The 12,984-nt window shown below is 41.0% G+C and overlaps 1 protein-coding gene across 1 annotated transcript in view; it reads left to right on the top strand.

The window, feature by feature from the left end:
- The first annotated feature begins 474 nt into the window (after positions 1-474).
- The window catches only part of Dnah7 (dynein axonemal heavy chain 7), a 201,071-nt gene continuing 188,561 nt past the window's right edge, over positions 475-12,984 (top strand). The window contains exons 1-4 of the mRNA XM_051190199.1: positions 475-620; positions 6,653-6,740; positions 9,042-9,222; positions 11,361-11,436. Of these exons, the coding sequence (XP_051046156.1) occupies positions 481-620; positions 6,653-6,740; positions 9,042-9,222; positions 11,361-11,436 (485 nt within the window). The 5' untranslated portion in view covers positions 475-480. The remainder of the gene's footprint in view (positions 621-6,652; positions 6,741-9,041; positions 9,223-11,360; positions 11,437-12,984) is intronic.

Below are 12,984 nucleotides of genomic sequence, written 5' to 3'. Positions count from 1 at the left end.
CCCAACCCATGTATTTGTGTGGCATATGCACACAAGTACACACATAGCTACACACACACATTTTGTTTCAGCCTAATGTATAGCACTATCAGATTGATTACATTTACCATTAGAATGTTTTTGAAATTATGGTTCTTTTAAATATTTCTTGAACAATATAACTTTGTTTTTTAAATCATAATTTAAATCTTTATCCTTTTAAGAGACTGATACAAATACAACTGAAAATATTTATTGCACCAAACAAAGGACCATACAATTCAACAATATTCATACAGTAAAAGAGGCTCCTATTATGATAACTTAAAGGAGTGCTGAATAACTTTTGATATTAAAATTAAGCATTAGGATTCTTTGAGATGAGAACATAAATTGCATAGTATTTTTCTTTCTGGTGCTGCAGTGCCTTATTCTAAGGACTTACATGTTTTAGCTTACCTTTCACAAGAACAACTTGTTTTTAAAATTTAAGCTGAGTATATGGAGTACTTTGGAAGAAAAGGCAAGTTAATGGACCAGATTGATGATAGCCGAGCTGGACCGTCGACTTCCAGATCAAAGGTCAAATCTCCACATAAGGAACGAGAGAATTTCAGAAGCACTCTCGTCAATGTCATTATGTGAGTTTCACAAGTTGACTGGCATGTTACCCTAGCAGAGCCCTGGGAAGTAAGCTGAAAATACTAGCACTCTGCACATCTCCGGAGGGTGCCTCAAATCCCTGTTACAGTGAGGTTACTATAAAAATAGAGACTGAAAGTGTTTGAGATTACCCCTCTTAAATAGGTCCCACTTTAAAATGCCATTACTTATAAAAGTGCCTGTGCTAATATTTGATGCCAGCCAAGTGAGCAGAAACCATCTGGGAGTTCTGGCTGTCATCATGGTGGCTGGCAGAGGATGTGGTGTGCTGTCCCCACACTACCCCATGTCTGTTCAGGTGATATGGTGACTGCTGTGATGTTGATGGTCTCTTCATGTGGCGCAGGAATTAGGATGTGATGTCGAGCAGTATGAGCATGGGTGGCCTCACCTAGCCTGAGCTTTGAAGCTTTCCATGGAGAGCCACATAGGCCCAGGTGACTCCCTCTTTGCTGTTCTCACACAGCTTGTACAAGTTGTTTAGTGCCCTCTGTTGCTTCATTCTGACTCTCAGGGTGCTTGTGGGACACCTGCGATTTCGTGACCCATTGTGGCCAGTGACTCACCCACAGATGGCTGCTTTCTGCTGCCATGGGCCACTTCACTATCTGAACCTCTTGAGATGAACAGAGCAAGTGGGACATGTGTGTGTTCTCACAGGTGGCTTGAGAATGTGGTGTCAAAATGTGTATTTATCTTTTCATTTTGAGCCAGGATCTTACTGACCCCCAAGTGCTGGAGGAGATGAAGGCATTTGCCTTTGCTTCCAGCTGCAGAGTGGTTTTAAGTTTGCTTTTGACAGATGCCACAAGACTGTTACCACATTATCCCACATGTGTTGTTTTGTTGTTTTCTTTGCGTGAGCACATCCAGATCACATGGTATAAAATCAATACCAAATCAATGGGGGGGGGGAGGGGAAAGAGAGCCTGTAAAAGAAACACTTTTCTTCCTCTACTTCTAGTATTGGTGGTTGAACCCACAGCATCATGCATGCTCAAGCAAGTACTGAATTACTGAAGTATAAACCCAATCCTCTTTTAATTTTTATTTTGACATACTGTTTTGCTTTTTAGGCTAGAACTTGGGATCATTTTTTTCCTCAGCCTCAGGAATGCCTGGGACTGGTGACATGGTGCCACTACACCCATCAAGGAACATGAGCTTGCTTTTTTCCTGTCCTTTATGCCTTCCTTCCTTGCCTCCCTTACTATCCTGGATCCTTATGGTGTGCTGATTGGTCAGTCTCAAGGGCTCCAGTCAAACTCGGTAGGTATAAGAGCATAGAGTGACTGAGGTGAACTTTCTTGATTCAGCTTCTTGTAATTTCTAGGCTCATTTCATTGAAAGAAGAATGCATCTCAGGTTTCAGTTTGGTGCAGGGTCTCAGTCTAAGTCCCCATTTCACCTGGGCTTGTAGTATTAGCTTCTTCCTTACTTGAGTGCGAAGACCCAAGACCCCAGCCACATAGGCACAGCTACAACCTCAGTATTTTTGTTGCCTCTGCCTTGACATTTTCTTTTTTATTTAAAAATCTTCGTATCATTTCCCCCCTTCCCCTTTCCTTCCTCCAACCTCTCCCATGTCTTTTCCCTTCAACCCCTTTCATGACTCCCCCTGATTCCTTTCAAATTCATGGCCTTTTATCTTAATTAATATTATACACACACCCCACACCCTCCACATGTAGATAAATACAACTCACCGAATCAGTTTAGTGCTACTTGTATGTATAGTATTTCAGGGCTTACCCCAGGGGGTGGGTCAACTGGGGGTTCACACATAGGAAAGACAAACTCTTTCAGTCTTAGTAGCTGTTAGTTGCCTGTATTTCTTTGTGTAAGGGAGGACCCCCTGTGAGATTTTTGCCCTTTCATGTTAGCATGTCTGATGGTGTTATCATTGTTCAAGTCTTATTTATGCAACCATAATATAGGGGTATCATGGGTATAGCTTCCTGTCATTTCTAGGAAACATTCTCTCATAGCAGACTTCCTGGTCCTTTTGGTACTTAAAGTCTTTCTGCTCTCAGTTATTCAATGTTCCCTGAGTCTTAGGTGCAGAGTTGTCTTATATAGTTTTAGGGCTGTGTATCCCATGATAAGTTGTTCCCTGCATTTAGGCCAGTTGTGGTTTTCTGTGATAGTCTCCATCTGCTGTGAAGAGAAGTCATAGCAGGGTTTCTTTTGGGCCACCAACCACCTCCCAAATAAAGACACAGGAACTCATTATTGGTTATGAATGCTTGGCCTTATCTTATGCTTGCCCAACTAGATCTTATAACTTAATATAACCTGTTTCTCTTCATCTATGTTTTGCCTCAGGGTTTTTTAACCTTTCTTTCATTCTGTATCACCTTTTGCTTAATACATATATCATTCCAGCTTTTCTGCTTATAACAATAAGACTTTTAACTAAATTAAAGCAGAAGACAGAAAATTGTAATCTCTGAACTGAATATGTAAATGAAACTGAAAGCTGAGTGTTCGAGTTTGTGAGAGGTTTTGTTGTGAATAAGTGCTACGTTTTTCTTTACTGAGATGAGTCCTTTATTCTATCATTATAGGATACATTTCCCTAATGGCTTTCCTACGTTTTACTCAGTCATCGTGTACCATCTCTACAATATTAGTGGATTTTATTTGCTAAATCTACTGAAGAACAATTTAAAAACTATATGTCCAGGAACTTCAGTGACATGCCTCTAATCTAGTTTGGTGGCAAGTCCCTTGCCCTTTCCAGACAGGCAGTGAAGCCACATTGCCTCCCACCACTGCTGTTGTAATTGGTTCTGGTAGCTTCCACCAGCTTATCCAGTTAACATGAAAATGCATCAGTGGCTCATGTGTCCCTGCCCACCAGCTGCCCAGCCTGGCTTTCTCCTTGATGGCCAAGTAGGTGCCCCCACTTTGTAACACAGGATAGACAGGAAAAGCAACAAATGGATAGGGCTACATCATTGTGCAACCAATACCCGCTGATGTAAGGAATATTGTTTTTTCTCCCGCTGCTGGTCTTGTCCCACCGCCATGGCAGCCCCAATTAACACACAGAGACGCTGTATTTGATATAATTTTGTTGGCCAGGTACTAGTTTCTTATCAGCTAGCTCTGCCTTAATTATTAACCCATTTCTATGTATTTCCACGTGAGCAGGGGACAGCAGTTCTGTTCTCTCCCGTCTCTCCATCTTGACTCCTCCTTACTACTTCCTCTTTCCTCCTTGTCTCCTAGTCCCTCCTGTCTTCCTTTCCTATTGGCCAACAGTGCTTTATTCATTAACCTGTATGAGAAACATATTTACAGAATGACATCTCCCATCACGCTAAGTCCTCTTGACCTCTACCAAGGTCGTTGCAGTATCAACCCCTGCTTGAAGGACTGCTCTCTTCATCAGGGCAGTTCTGCTTCTCTTGCTTTTATCAGGTTTAAGCTGCAGAAAGCTGTTTGACCACCCCAGGCCCAGGGAGCTGGTTAATCACCAGAGAGACTTGTGCTGCAGCTGCCAGATGTGGTTGGGTCACCTGACAAAGCCCTGGGGACCTCTTTCCCCCTGGATATCCTGGCCAATACCCTCGATCCTACACCCTTGATCCTAGACACAGAGGATTCACCACCCTTAGGGCATCTCAGGAGCAGGTCTCAGGCCACTGTCTTCCTCTCGGCTTGTTCTTCTTCCAGCATCTTGCTCAGCTGGAAGACAGAGATTTGCTAATTTGAGATGAGTTTTTAAACAAGGTAAACAATTTGGGCCTGCCATGTTATGGCTCCAGCTCTGTTATCAGATCTCTACTGTCCTTATAAAATGAATTGTGACTGGATTTTTTTTATTTCCTTCTCTGTTTTTCGAAGAAGTTTCTGTAGAGCTGGTTGGATTTCTTCACTGACAGAACTCATTAGTGAGGCCACCTGGATCTGAAATTCCCTTTCTGGGAAATTATTAATTACTATTTCAATTAATTTGCTTGATATTGATCTAATCATATTTTCTATTCTGGAGCTGTGTTTGGAACATTTTTGCCTTTGGGCTATGTGTCGTTCCCATTCAGCTGCCTAATTTTCTGTGTAATTAGCTATCGAGACAACCTGGTTTTCTGCCGCCTTTGGTACACACTGACTCCAGGGTGAGGGCCCAGGTGGATTGCTTGCTTCCTTCTGTGACAGATGGGCTACAGCATTTAAACTGTGTTGCCTGCCCTCTGGTGCCTGTCTCCTCAGTGGCTGATTTTCTTCTCATCTCCTTATAGCCATAGTTTAAAATCATCCCACTTCTGTTTACCTACTTGAAGAAGGGATTGCTGTGCTGCTATTGTGAGCCAAAGGCCTCTTAATGTTATAAACAGTGATATCAATATAGTTATTTTTCACTTTTGAGAAATAAAGTATATCCTGTTTTTCTTCACTAGGTATCTCCTCCTCAGATATTTTTAGTTCTGAATGGGATACCCTTATCCTGGAAAGAGCATAGCTGCTCAGAGGCACAAAGTGAGACCCTGATCCCTCTTTCCACACAAAATTAGCTGTGTGGCCAAAGGGGAGCTATTTCTTTGGACATCTAGTTTCTTCATCTGTGAAGTGGGGATAATTATGTATTTCAACAGTACACATGAGGCTTAGAAATAATACTTCCAAAACTTTGGAAGGCTTGATCAGTGGTGAATAGCTCTTAACGTTTCTGGTGAGTAGGCCCGTAGCCCTAGAATGGTGGAATTATGTGATTGTGGAGCCGAAAGGATGCTGACACTCACTGAGAATGTCTGTAGTGGTTTCTACACCTCTAGCACTCTCCTGTCCCACCCCGTCCTTCTAGGTATTATCCTCCCAAAGGATGAAAGGGCAGTGCCCAGGATGCCAGAAGGCTGGCAAGGATGAGAAAGGTGAATTAGAAAGAACCACAAGTACCACTTACTGAAGTCATGCACCTTATAGTGGCAGATTGTGAACCCAACCTTGATGACCTGAAAATAGAGTATTATTTCATTAGTTCTTTACTAGGAGAGCAACAGCATAGTGAGATTACATTTGTGGTTAGGGTAATCAATTCTTGTCTTTTTGGCTACTTCATACTTTGAAGATCTCCCACTACTTTCATATTAACATCCTGTTATCTGTTAAAGATTTATTGATCACCTATCATGTGTTAAAGTAAATGGACTCTTTTTACATATTTTAAAAACACAAATATGAAGTTCACATAACATTGGGTTCTTGGAATTAGGAAAGAAATTAAAAGATATATCCTGAGTACCTACTTTGATACGGTTTCTGAGGAACATAGTCGATCAATTTTCTGCATCTGTTCTTCAGTCAGTGAGGGCATAGGCACTGATTCAGGACCGTTTATTTGTATTGGCAGATCACACTGGGTTCTGGAGCTCAATGTAGAAGTTAGAGCTGAACGTAGAAGCTATGCTAAAGCTATCTATGCCTGCTACACAGTGAGGCTTCAGAAAAAGGCACAGAGTGTGGCTCATATCTGCCACAGCATTTGAACTGAATTACAATCATAACAGGAGTTTTATGGACACACATGCAATAAAAAGCATAAAGGGATGTATGAGTCTCAAATGTTGCTTGGGATGTCTAGACTTCCGAGAAAAAGTCTTTGGGGGAGTATGTTTGTGTTTTCTGCAAAGCAGCACTTGAACTTTTTGTCATCACTTCATTTCAAATGAAAAAAACTACTCTACATATTTTAGGATAATGTAAGAACATGTCCTGCAAATCCAAAGAAGAGAGAACTCGATTCTGTAGTAGTGAAAGCAAATGAGCTAAGGCTACTTCAAGGGATGATCACCATGAAGCAGGTCCGGGAGAGCACTTGTAATTGTCTCCCCATGCATACAGAGAAAAGGACATTCTAGGAGGACCGTCACATCAAGCAAATGTGTTCAGCCATTTATTTTTCTTGGTGATTTAATAGAGAACACTCCTGTGTTTTTATATCAAGGTTTTGAGTTTGAACCGCCTTTGTATGTTTTTGAGTCATCTGTGTTTGTCACTGTCCTAGGCAACAAGATGGTCGCTTAGACTCTGCTGTCCCTGATGAGAGCATGATCTCAAAAACAACCACTTCTGCAATAGAGAAAGACATCTTGGTAACAACTCACTTCTTTTGTTAGTAGAATTGCAAATAGAGGGAGGACCCAAAATGTTGTATGCCCTTGCGATTGTTCTGGCCTTCCTTCTGCTTCACTGTGTATGCAGGAATGGAGAGCTGCATCAAGTTGTTCTATTAGATTAAGGGGAGAAAGCACACTCTTCCTTGCCCCTAAGACCACAATGAAGGAATCTCAGTTCTGCCTGATCCCACCTTAAAGCTCATTTCTGTTACATGTACCTTTGTGCACCATTGCTCTCTTATTCTCTTACGATTCTCTGAATCACGATAATGTACATTTTGAAAAGTACATTAATTTATTTTAGAAGTAGCAATTCAGTTATTTCAAATACAGTAAATTTTAGAAATGTAAACATTAAAACTTTCTACGTTGTTGCTTGGTGGCAGTGTCACACACCTTTAATCCCAGCACTTGGAAGGGACAGGCAGGCAGATCTCTGTGAGTTCAAGGTCAGCCTGGTCTATAGAACAAGTTCTAGAACAGCCAAAGTTATATACAGAGAGACCTTGTCATGAAAACCAAAACCAACCAGCCAGCCAGCCAACCAAACAGACAAACAAAACCTTCAACTTTGTAGGCTGGAGAGGTGGCTCAAAGGTTAAGAGCAGTGGCTACTCTTCTAGAGGACCTAGGTTTAATCCCCAGCATTCACATGGAGACTCACTACTGTCTATAACTCCAGTTCCAGGGAACCTAATACCTTTTTCCAGATTCTGTGACAACATATACTCCTGTAGTGAACAGACATACATGCAGACAAAATACTCTTACACACAAGATAAACTCTCACATATAAACAAAAGAGTGAACATTGTGAATCTGAAATATATTGAAGTTTAATTTTTGCCCTGAGTTGTGTGTAAATAATTACAAAGAATGAAAAATTACCGATTTTAAAGTGAGCACTAACACATATGATATTTATAATATTACAATAAAGGATATAAATAGGCTGTCTTACTTAATGTTTTGCTGCTATGAAGAGACATCATGACCAAGGCAGCTCTTATAAAGGCAATCATTTCACTGGGGACTTGTTTACAGTCTCAGAGGTTTAGTCCATTACCATTACGGTAGGGCATATGGCAGCATGCCGATGGGCACAGAGCTAGAGAAGTAGCTGAGAGTTATATCCTGATATGTAAGCAGGCAGGCAGACAGGGGGAGAGAAAGAGAGGAGAGAGAGGGGGGAGAGGGAGAGAGAGAGAGAAGTAGGGGCAGCAGCCAGCCACTGGGCCTTGACCCACTTCTAGTGATATACCTCCTCCAGCAAGGCCACAGATCTTAATCAATCCGTCCCAACAGTTCATCGACTGGGAACTAAGCTTGCAAAAATATGAGCCTATGTTGTCCATTCTTGTTCAGACTTCCACATAGTACAATTAGAACAACCTAATTTTGTTGTATATTTCTAGAGTTAGTGTGGAAGGATATTGTCTGGAAGGCAGCTTTTAAGACCGACTTCTGATTATCAAAATAAGAAAGCAGGCCTTCTTGATTATGTCTGTTTCTTAATGCACATTCAAGTTTCTGGCATACATATGTTTCTTTTCCTTGAACTTAGGTAACACAGGAAGACAAGAGGGGATACACATGGGCACTTCCCTTACCAGTTAGATACGAAAGGACTTTGGCTCACATGTGGGGAGCATGGCTCTGGCAGGCCTTGCTCTTCTCTCCCATTCCCTGTGCCTTACTAAAAGCCATTAGATTACATAGCCATCAAGGCCTATTCCCTTATTTTACCATTTCCTCCCCCCTGAGGTTGACTATCAAGGTCCAGCAATCAAGAGCCCCCTCTGGTTTACCTAATTAACATGCCCAAATCAAGATGTGCATCCTCACCCACTCTAACATAGACCTCCCCTTTTTTCTCTTCTTAAAAATTGCACCTGCAAGATCGTTTGCTGCTGTTTTCTGCCTGAATCAGAAAGCAAACACTGTAACTTTTCTACCTGGATTAATAAATGATCTCTTGTGAAGAAAAAAAAAATGTACTTAGTATATACTCTATTCAGAGCATCATGCATTTGATGATATAACTTTGATGCTTATGGTATAGTTACAAACTGAGAAGGAGGCTTTTGCTTCCAGGGAGTAGCATTTAAAAGAATTAAGAGATCCCCAACAGTGCTTACATGAATTACACAAAACACTTTATGATTTAAAAACTCTTTCTTATCCACAGACTTGCATTTCCCCTGTGGTTTTGTGTTTTGACAAACACACTCCCTTATTGTAGTACTAACTCCCCTGCCTCCCTCCTCATTCCTACAGAGATATTACTATTACATTCATCATGGAATTGATACAGATCATGTGGCCCCAATGGAAGATTCTTGGCTGGAGCACGTATTGGATTTGGTTCCACAACATTTGAAAGTCCTCACCGACAGCATAACAGTCTTGTCAGATGAAATGAGAGAGGATTATCTTCTTAGCGTGAAGAAATCCATAGGTAAATTGTTGTAGCTCTGTTTTCTAATTCAAGTGTGTTGTTCTAGGTAATTTTTGAATCAAAAGTTACTAACTGTACTTGACACTTCATTTTGTTAATAATGCAGTTTCTTACCACATTGGTATGTTCCTTATGACCCCAGTCAGTGGGCTGGAGAGAGAGCTCAGCAGTTAAGAGCACTAGCTGCTCTCCCAGAGGACTGGGGTTCAATCCCCAGCACCCACATGGCAGCTCCCAACTCTCTGTACCTCCAGTTCCAGGGGATCTGACACCTCTCACATGCAGGCAAAAACACCAATGCACATTAAAATAAATTATTTTTAAAAAGACCTCAGTCAATTATTATTTAAAACATAATGTATACCTAATTATTTTTTACTTATAAATATATTATCCCTCATTAAAGGACAACACTGAGGAAAGTAATAAAACACTATTTCCAGACCCTTATAATATGTATTGTATCAGTCAGTAGAAAGCATTAGACACTTGTGAAGCATGCCTTCCCTTCAGGATGCTTCCTGGCTTAAAAGTTTCTTGGTATAGGTATGAGAAACAAAGCATGTGAATGTGTATTTATTTGTGTGTTTGTGCATGTGTGGGTACATACATGTGTGTATGCAAGTACATTGTGTATGCATGCAGTGTGTGCCTAGGTGAATAATTATCAAAGATTTTAACCACCAATTATCGTTAATATTACCGATAAGAAATTCAAATATGGATGATTACATTTTTGCTACAGACCAAAAGGTGGCCAACTATGGGTCAGAAGCCATGCCTGACTAGTATGTCTTTTGTAAATGAGGTTTCACTGGTACACAGTCATTCTAATTTTTTTTTTAACACACTGTGTATGACTGCTTTGAGTTACAACAGAGTTGAGCAGCTGAACAGAAGAGACCTTGTGGTTCACAAAGTGGAAGTGTTTTTTAAGACCTTTTATGTAAGAAATTGGTTGGGCCATGGTATGGACTTAACAGGTTGACTCTAAGTATGACTAGGTAATAAGAGTAATTTTTTCAAATAGCAGTTCCTGGCCCAATCAAAACAAGGAGGCAGGACCTTGGAATATGTACTTTTAAGAAAGTTTTTCAATTGTTTGTGATAGTACAGCATGCATGATGAATGCTCCACTAGAGGCTTGTGAAATCACATGCATGGAGTGATTTAACCCTTTGGAGAACAGGCATTCCTGGTAATAGATCATAATGAGAGAGATAGCCAAATATCTAAACTATAAGGGAGCCTGCCTAGCAAGTGCAGTGAGGAGGAGATCCACAAGAAATAGGAGGTCACCGTTACCTAGGAAGCAGTCTTTGGAGTGGTGGGATAAGAGGTGGGGGTAAGACAGGGCCTCCCTGAATAGCTAAGGCTGGCCTGAGTTCACTATGTAGCCTTGGGAGGTTTTGAACTTGTGATCCTCCTGCTTAGTTCTTGCATCACAAGTGTATTCCCAGTTCCTGAATGGATTCTTGAAGCACGTCTACTAAATAACATGCTTGGTCCAGGTGACAGCATGTGCAACAGCAGACATGTTTAAAAGGGGGTTCTAGACTTGCAGACCACTGCGATGGCCAAAGCCTATGGTGCATTTGGAGAAAGGGACAGTATCTTGGAGGGGCTTCAGTGCCCCTTTAAGGCATTGGAAGGTGAAAGGACAGTCTGAAGAATTTTAAGCAGTGTGATTTTTGCATAGGTTCTTGAAACACAGGCAGGAAAATAGAGTCAATTGTGACTGAAGACACAGAGGACAGGCACAGAAGGAGCCAGCTTTGCTGGTTTTGTGCTGTGTGGTGCTCTTTTGTAATTTCAAATGCAACAAGGTAATGTGTCTTTCCCCAGTGCAAGAAATTCTCCTCTCTTGCTGACCCACAATTCAACAAGAGTGCTTTTGATGGAACAACTCTAAAGGAAAATGTAATATTGAAGTCAACTACCACTTTCAAATGAGACAACAGAAACAGATTGTTAAGAAAGAGAACACACACTCTTAAAGACAGACTTCACAAATGCACAAGTTTTTCTTTATTACAAAACCAACACAGTTTAAGTGATTAGTTCCAACAGAATTTTTCTTGGAAATCTGATGTAATTAATGTAAGGTTATTCATCCAAACTTTTCAATTTTTCCTTAGTTGACTTTGTTTTAAAAGACCCCAGAGAAAAAGAGGATGATAGCAAAACTATGGAACTCCCACCGCATCGTGCTGAGTAAGTGAGCAGGGTTTTTCACTGATGGTGTCCACTCTGTATGATCAACAATATGTAACTACTGTCAAACTAAAAACAGCCCCATTCATGTTTTCATTTTCTCACACATGTGCTTCTAATTTATATGTTACACCTATCTACACAGTTTTCTCATAAGTGAATTTGAGGGCAGACTTCAGACTGAGTCTGCCCTGTCTCAAAAACAAAACCAAACCATCTATCCAACCAACCCAACTGAAAAAACCTGCTGTGGAAAGAACCTGGTGTGGCTGCCTTGCCTTCATGGCATGTAGATCAGGCTTCAGGTACAGTAGAGCCATGAAAAGTTGGTGAGTTTGTACAACATTTGGAACACTGAAAAAGATCAGTGTACCCATAGAATATTTCAATTTATTTATGGATTAAAGTACAAAATATATGATAAAAATGTACCCATTTTCCTTCAAAGGAGCATTTTGGAGTACAGCTCTTCAATGTTTGAAAAATAAAACGGATTTTTTTTTTTAATTATTGATGTTTCTGTGGAGGAGTTCTCTAGCTTAGGCATGAGAAGCTGTTGTCCACTGGGGACTATGGAGTAGAAACAGAAGGGAGAAGGGAATGGAAACATTTCCTTTTTTGAGCTAAGGTCTGCTGTTTCTAGAGGTGATACTATGGAAATTTGGGTCCGTTGGCATTCATAGTCTCATTAGTAAAGGAGTTTAAGAACAGCCTCATAAGAAAACTGGAAGTCCATTTTATTAGGGGCTAAAAGGGAAAAAACCCAAGATGAGCAAACTGTAACTCTCATCAGAGGAGGGGAATGGAGAAAAAAATGCAAAAATAAATCAAGCCCTTCAAATTGCTGTGGAGGCCAGTCATGTGGCAACAACAAGCAGCCACGTGCAGGGAAAGGAACATTCTAGAAGGAGTAAGAAAGCCAGGATTTCTTAGCACACAGAAGGATGGGCAGACCCAATGACTTCAGGGCAACTTTAGAACTGTGCTGGGATGAAAATCATGGGGTAATTACTTTTCCCAGCTTGTTAGCATGCTTTAAGATGAGCCCTCCTTTCTAGAGGAAACTCCATTTTCCTGAGGGGTGGTCCTGTATGATTGACTGATCCAACTGTGGGTCCGTTTGAATACCATAATAAACTCAGAGTTGCCAATAGTGTGTTGGTGTCACATTAAGGAAAAAAAAAAAAATCAAAGCATCCCTCCTCGGTGTCATTTACCAAGAACAAGCCCAGATTTGAATTCTCTGCTCCACTGTCCCTATGTCTTCCGGTGTCCTATTTGTTGTCTGAATAAGTGCCTGCCTGAATACTGTCTTGTGATTCTGCTTGTCCCCCCCCCCCAGTGTGTGTGTGTGTGTGTGTGTGTGGTTCTGGTGTACTTGTCCCTAACAAAGGGCTTCCTGAATGTTGATGTTGTCTTGTGAATCTTGTGAATCTGCTTCATCTCCCCTGTGTGTGTCCTAAATAAAGAACTCTCTCTCTCTCTCTCTCTCTCTCTCTCTCTCTCTCTCTCATTATATAGCACAGAAAACAGCACATGGGGGAGGGA

This window comes from Phodopus roborovskii, unplaced genomic scaffold (assembly GCF_943737965.1).
Source record: "Phodopus roborovskii unplaced genomic scaffold, PHOROB, whole genome shotgun sequence".
In the NCBI taxonomy this organism is placed as follows: domain Eukaryota; kingdom Metazoa; phylum Chordata; class Mammalia; order Rodentia; family Cricetidae; genus Phodopus; species Phodopus roborovskii.
The sequence above is the reverse complement of the archived record's forward strand: the minus strand, read 5'-3'. Positions and strand labels throughout refer to the sequence as shown.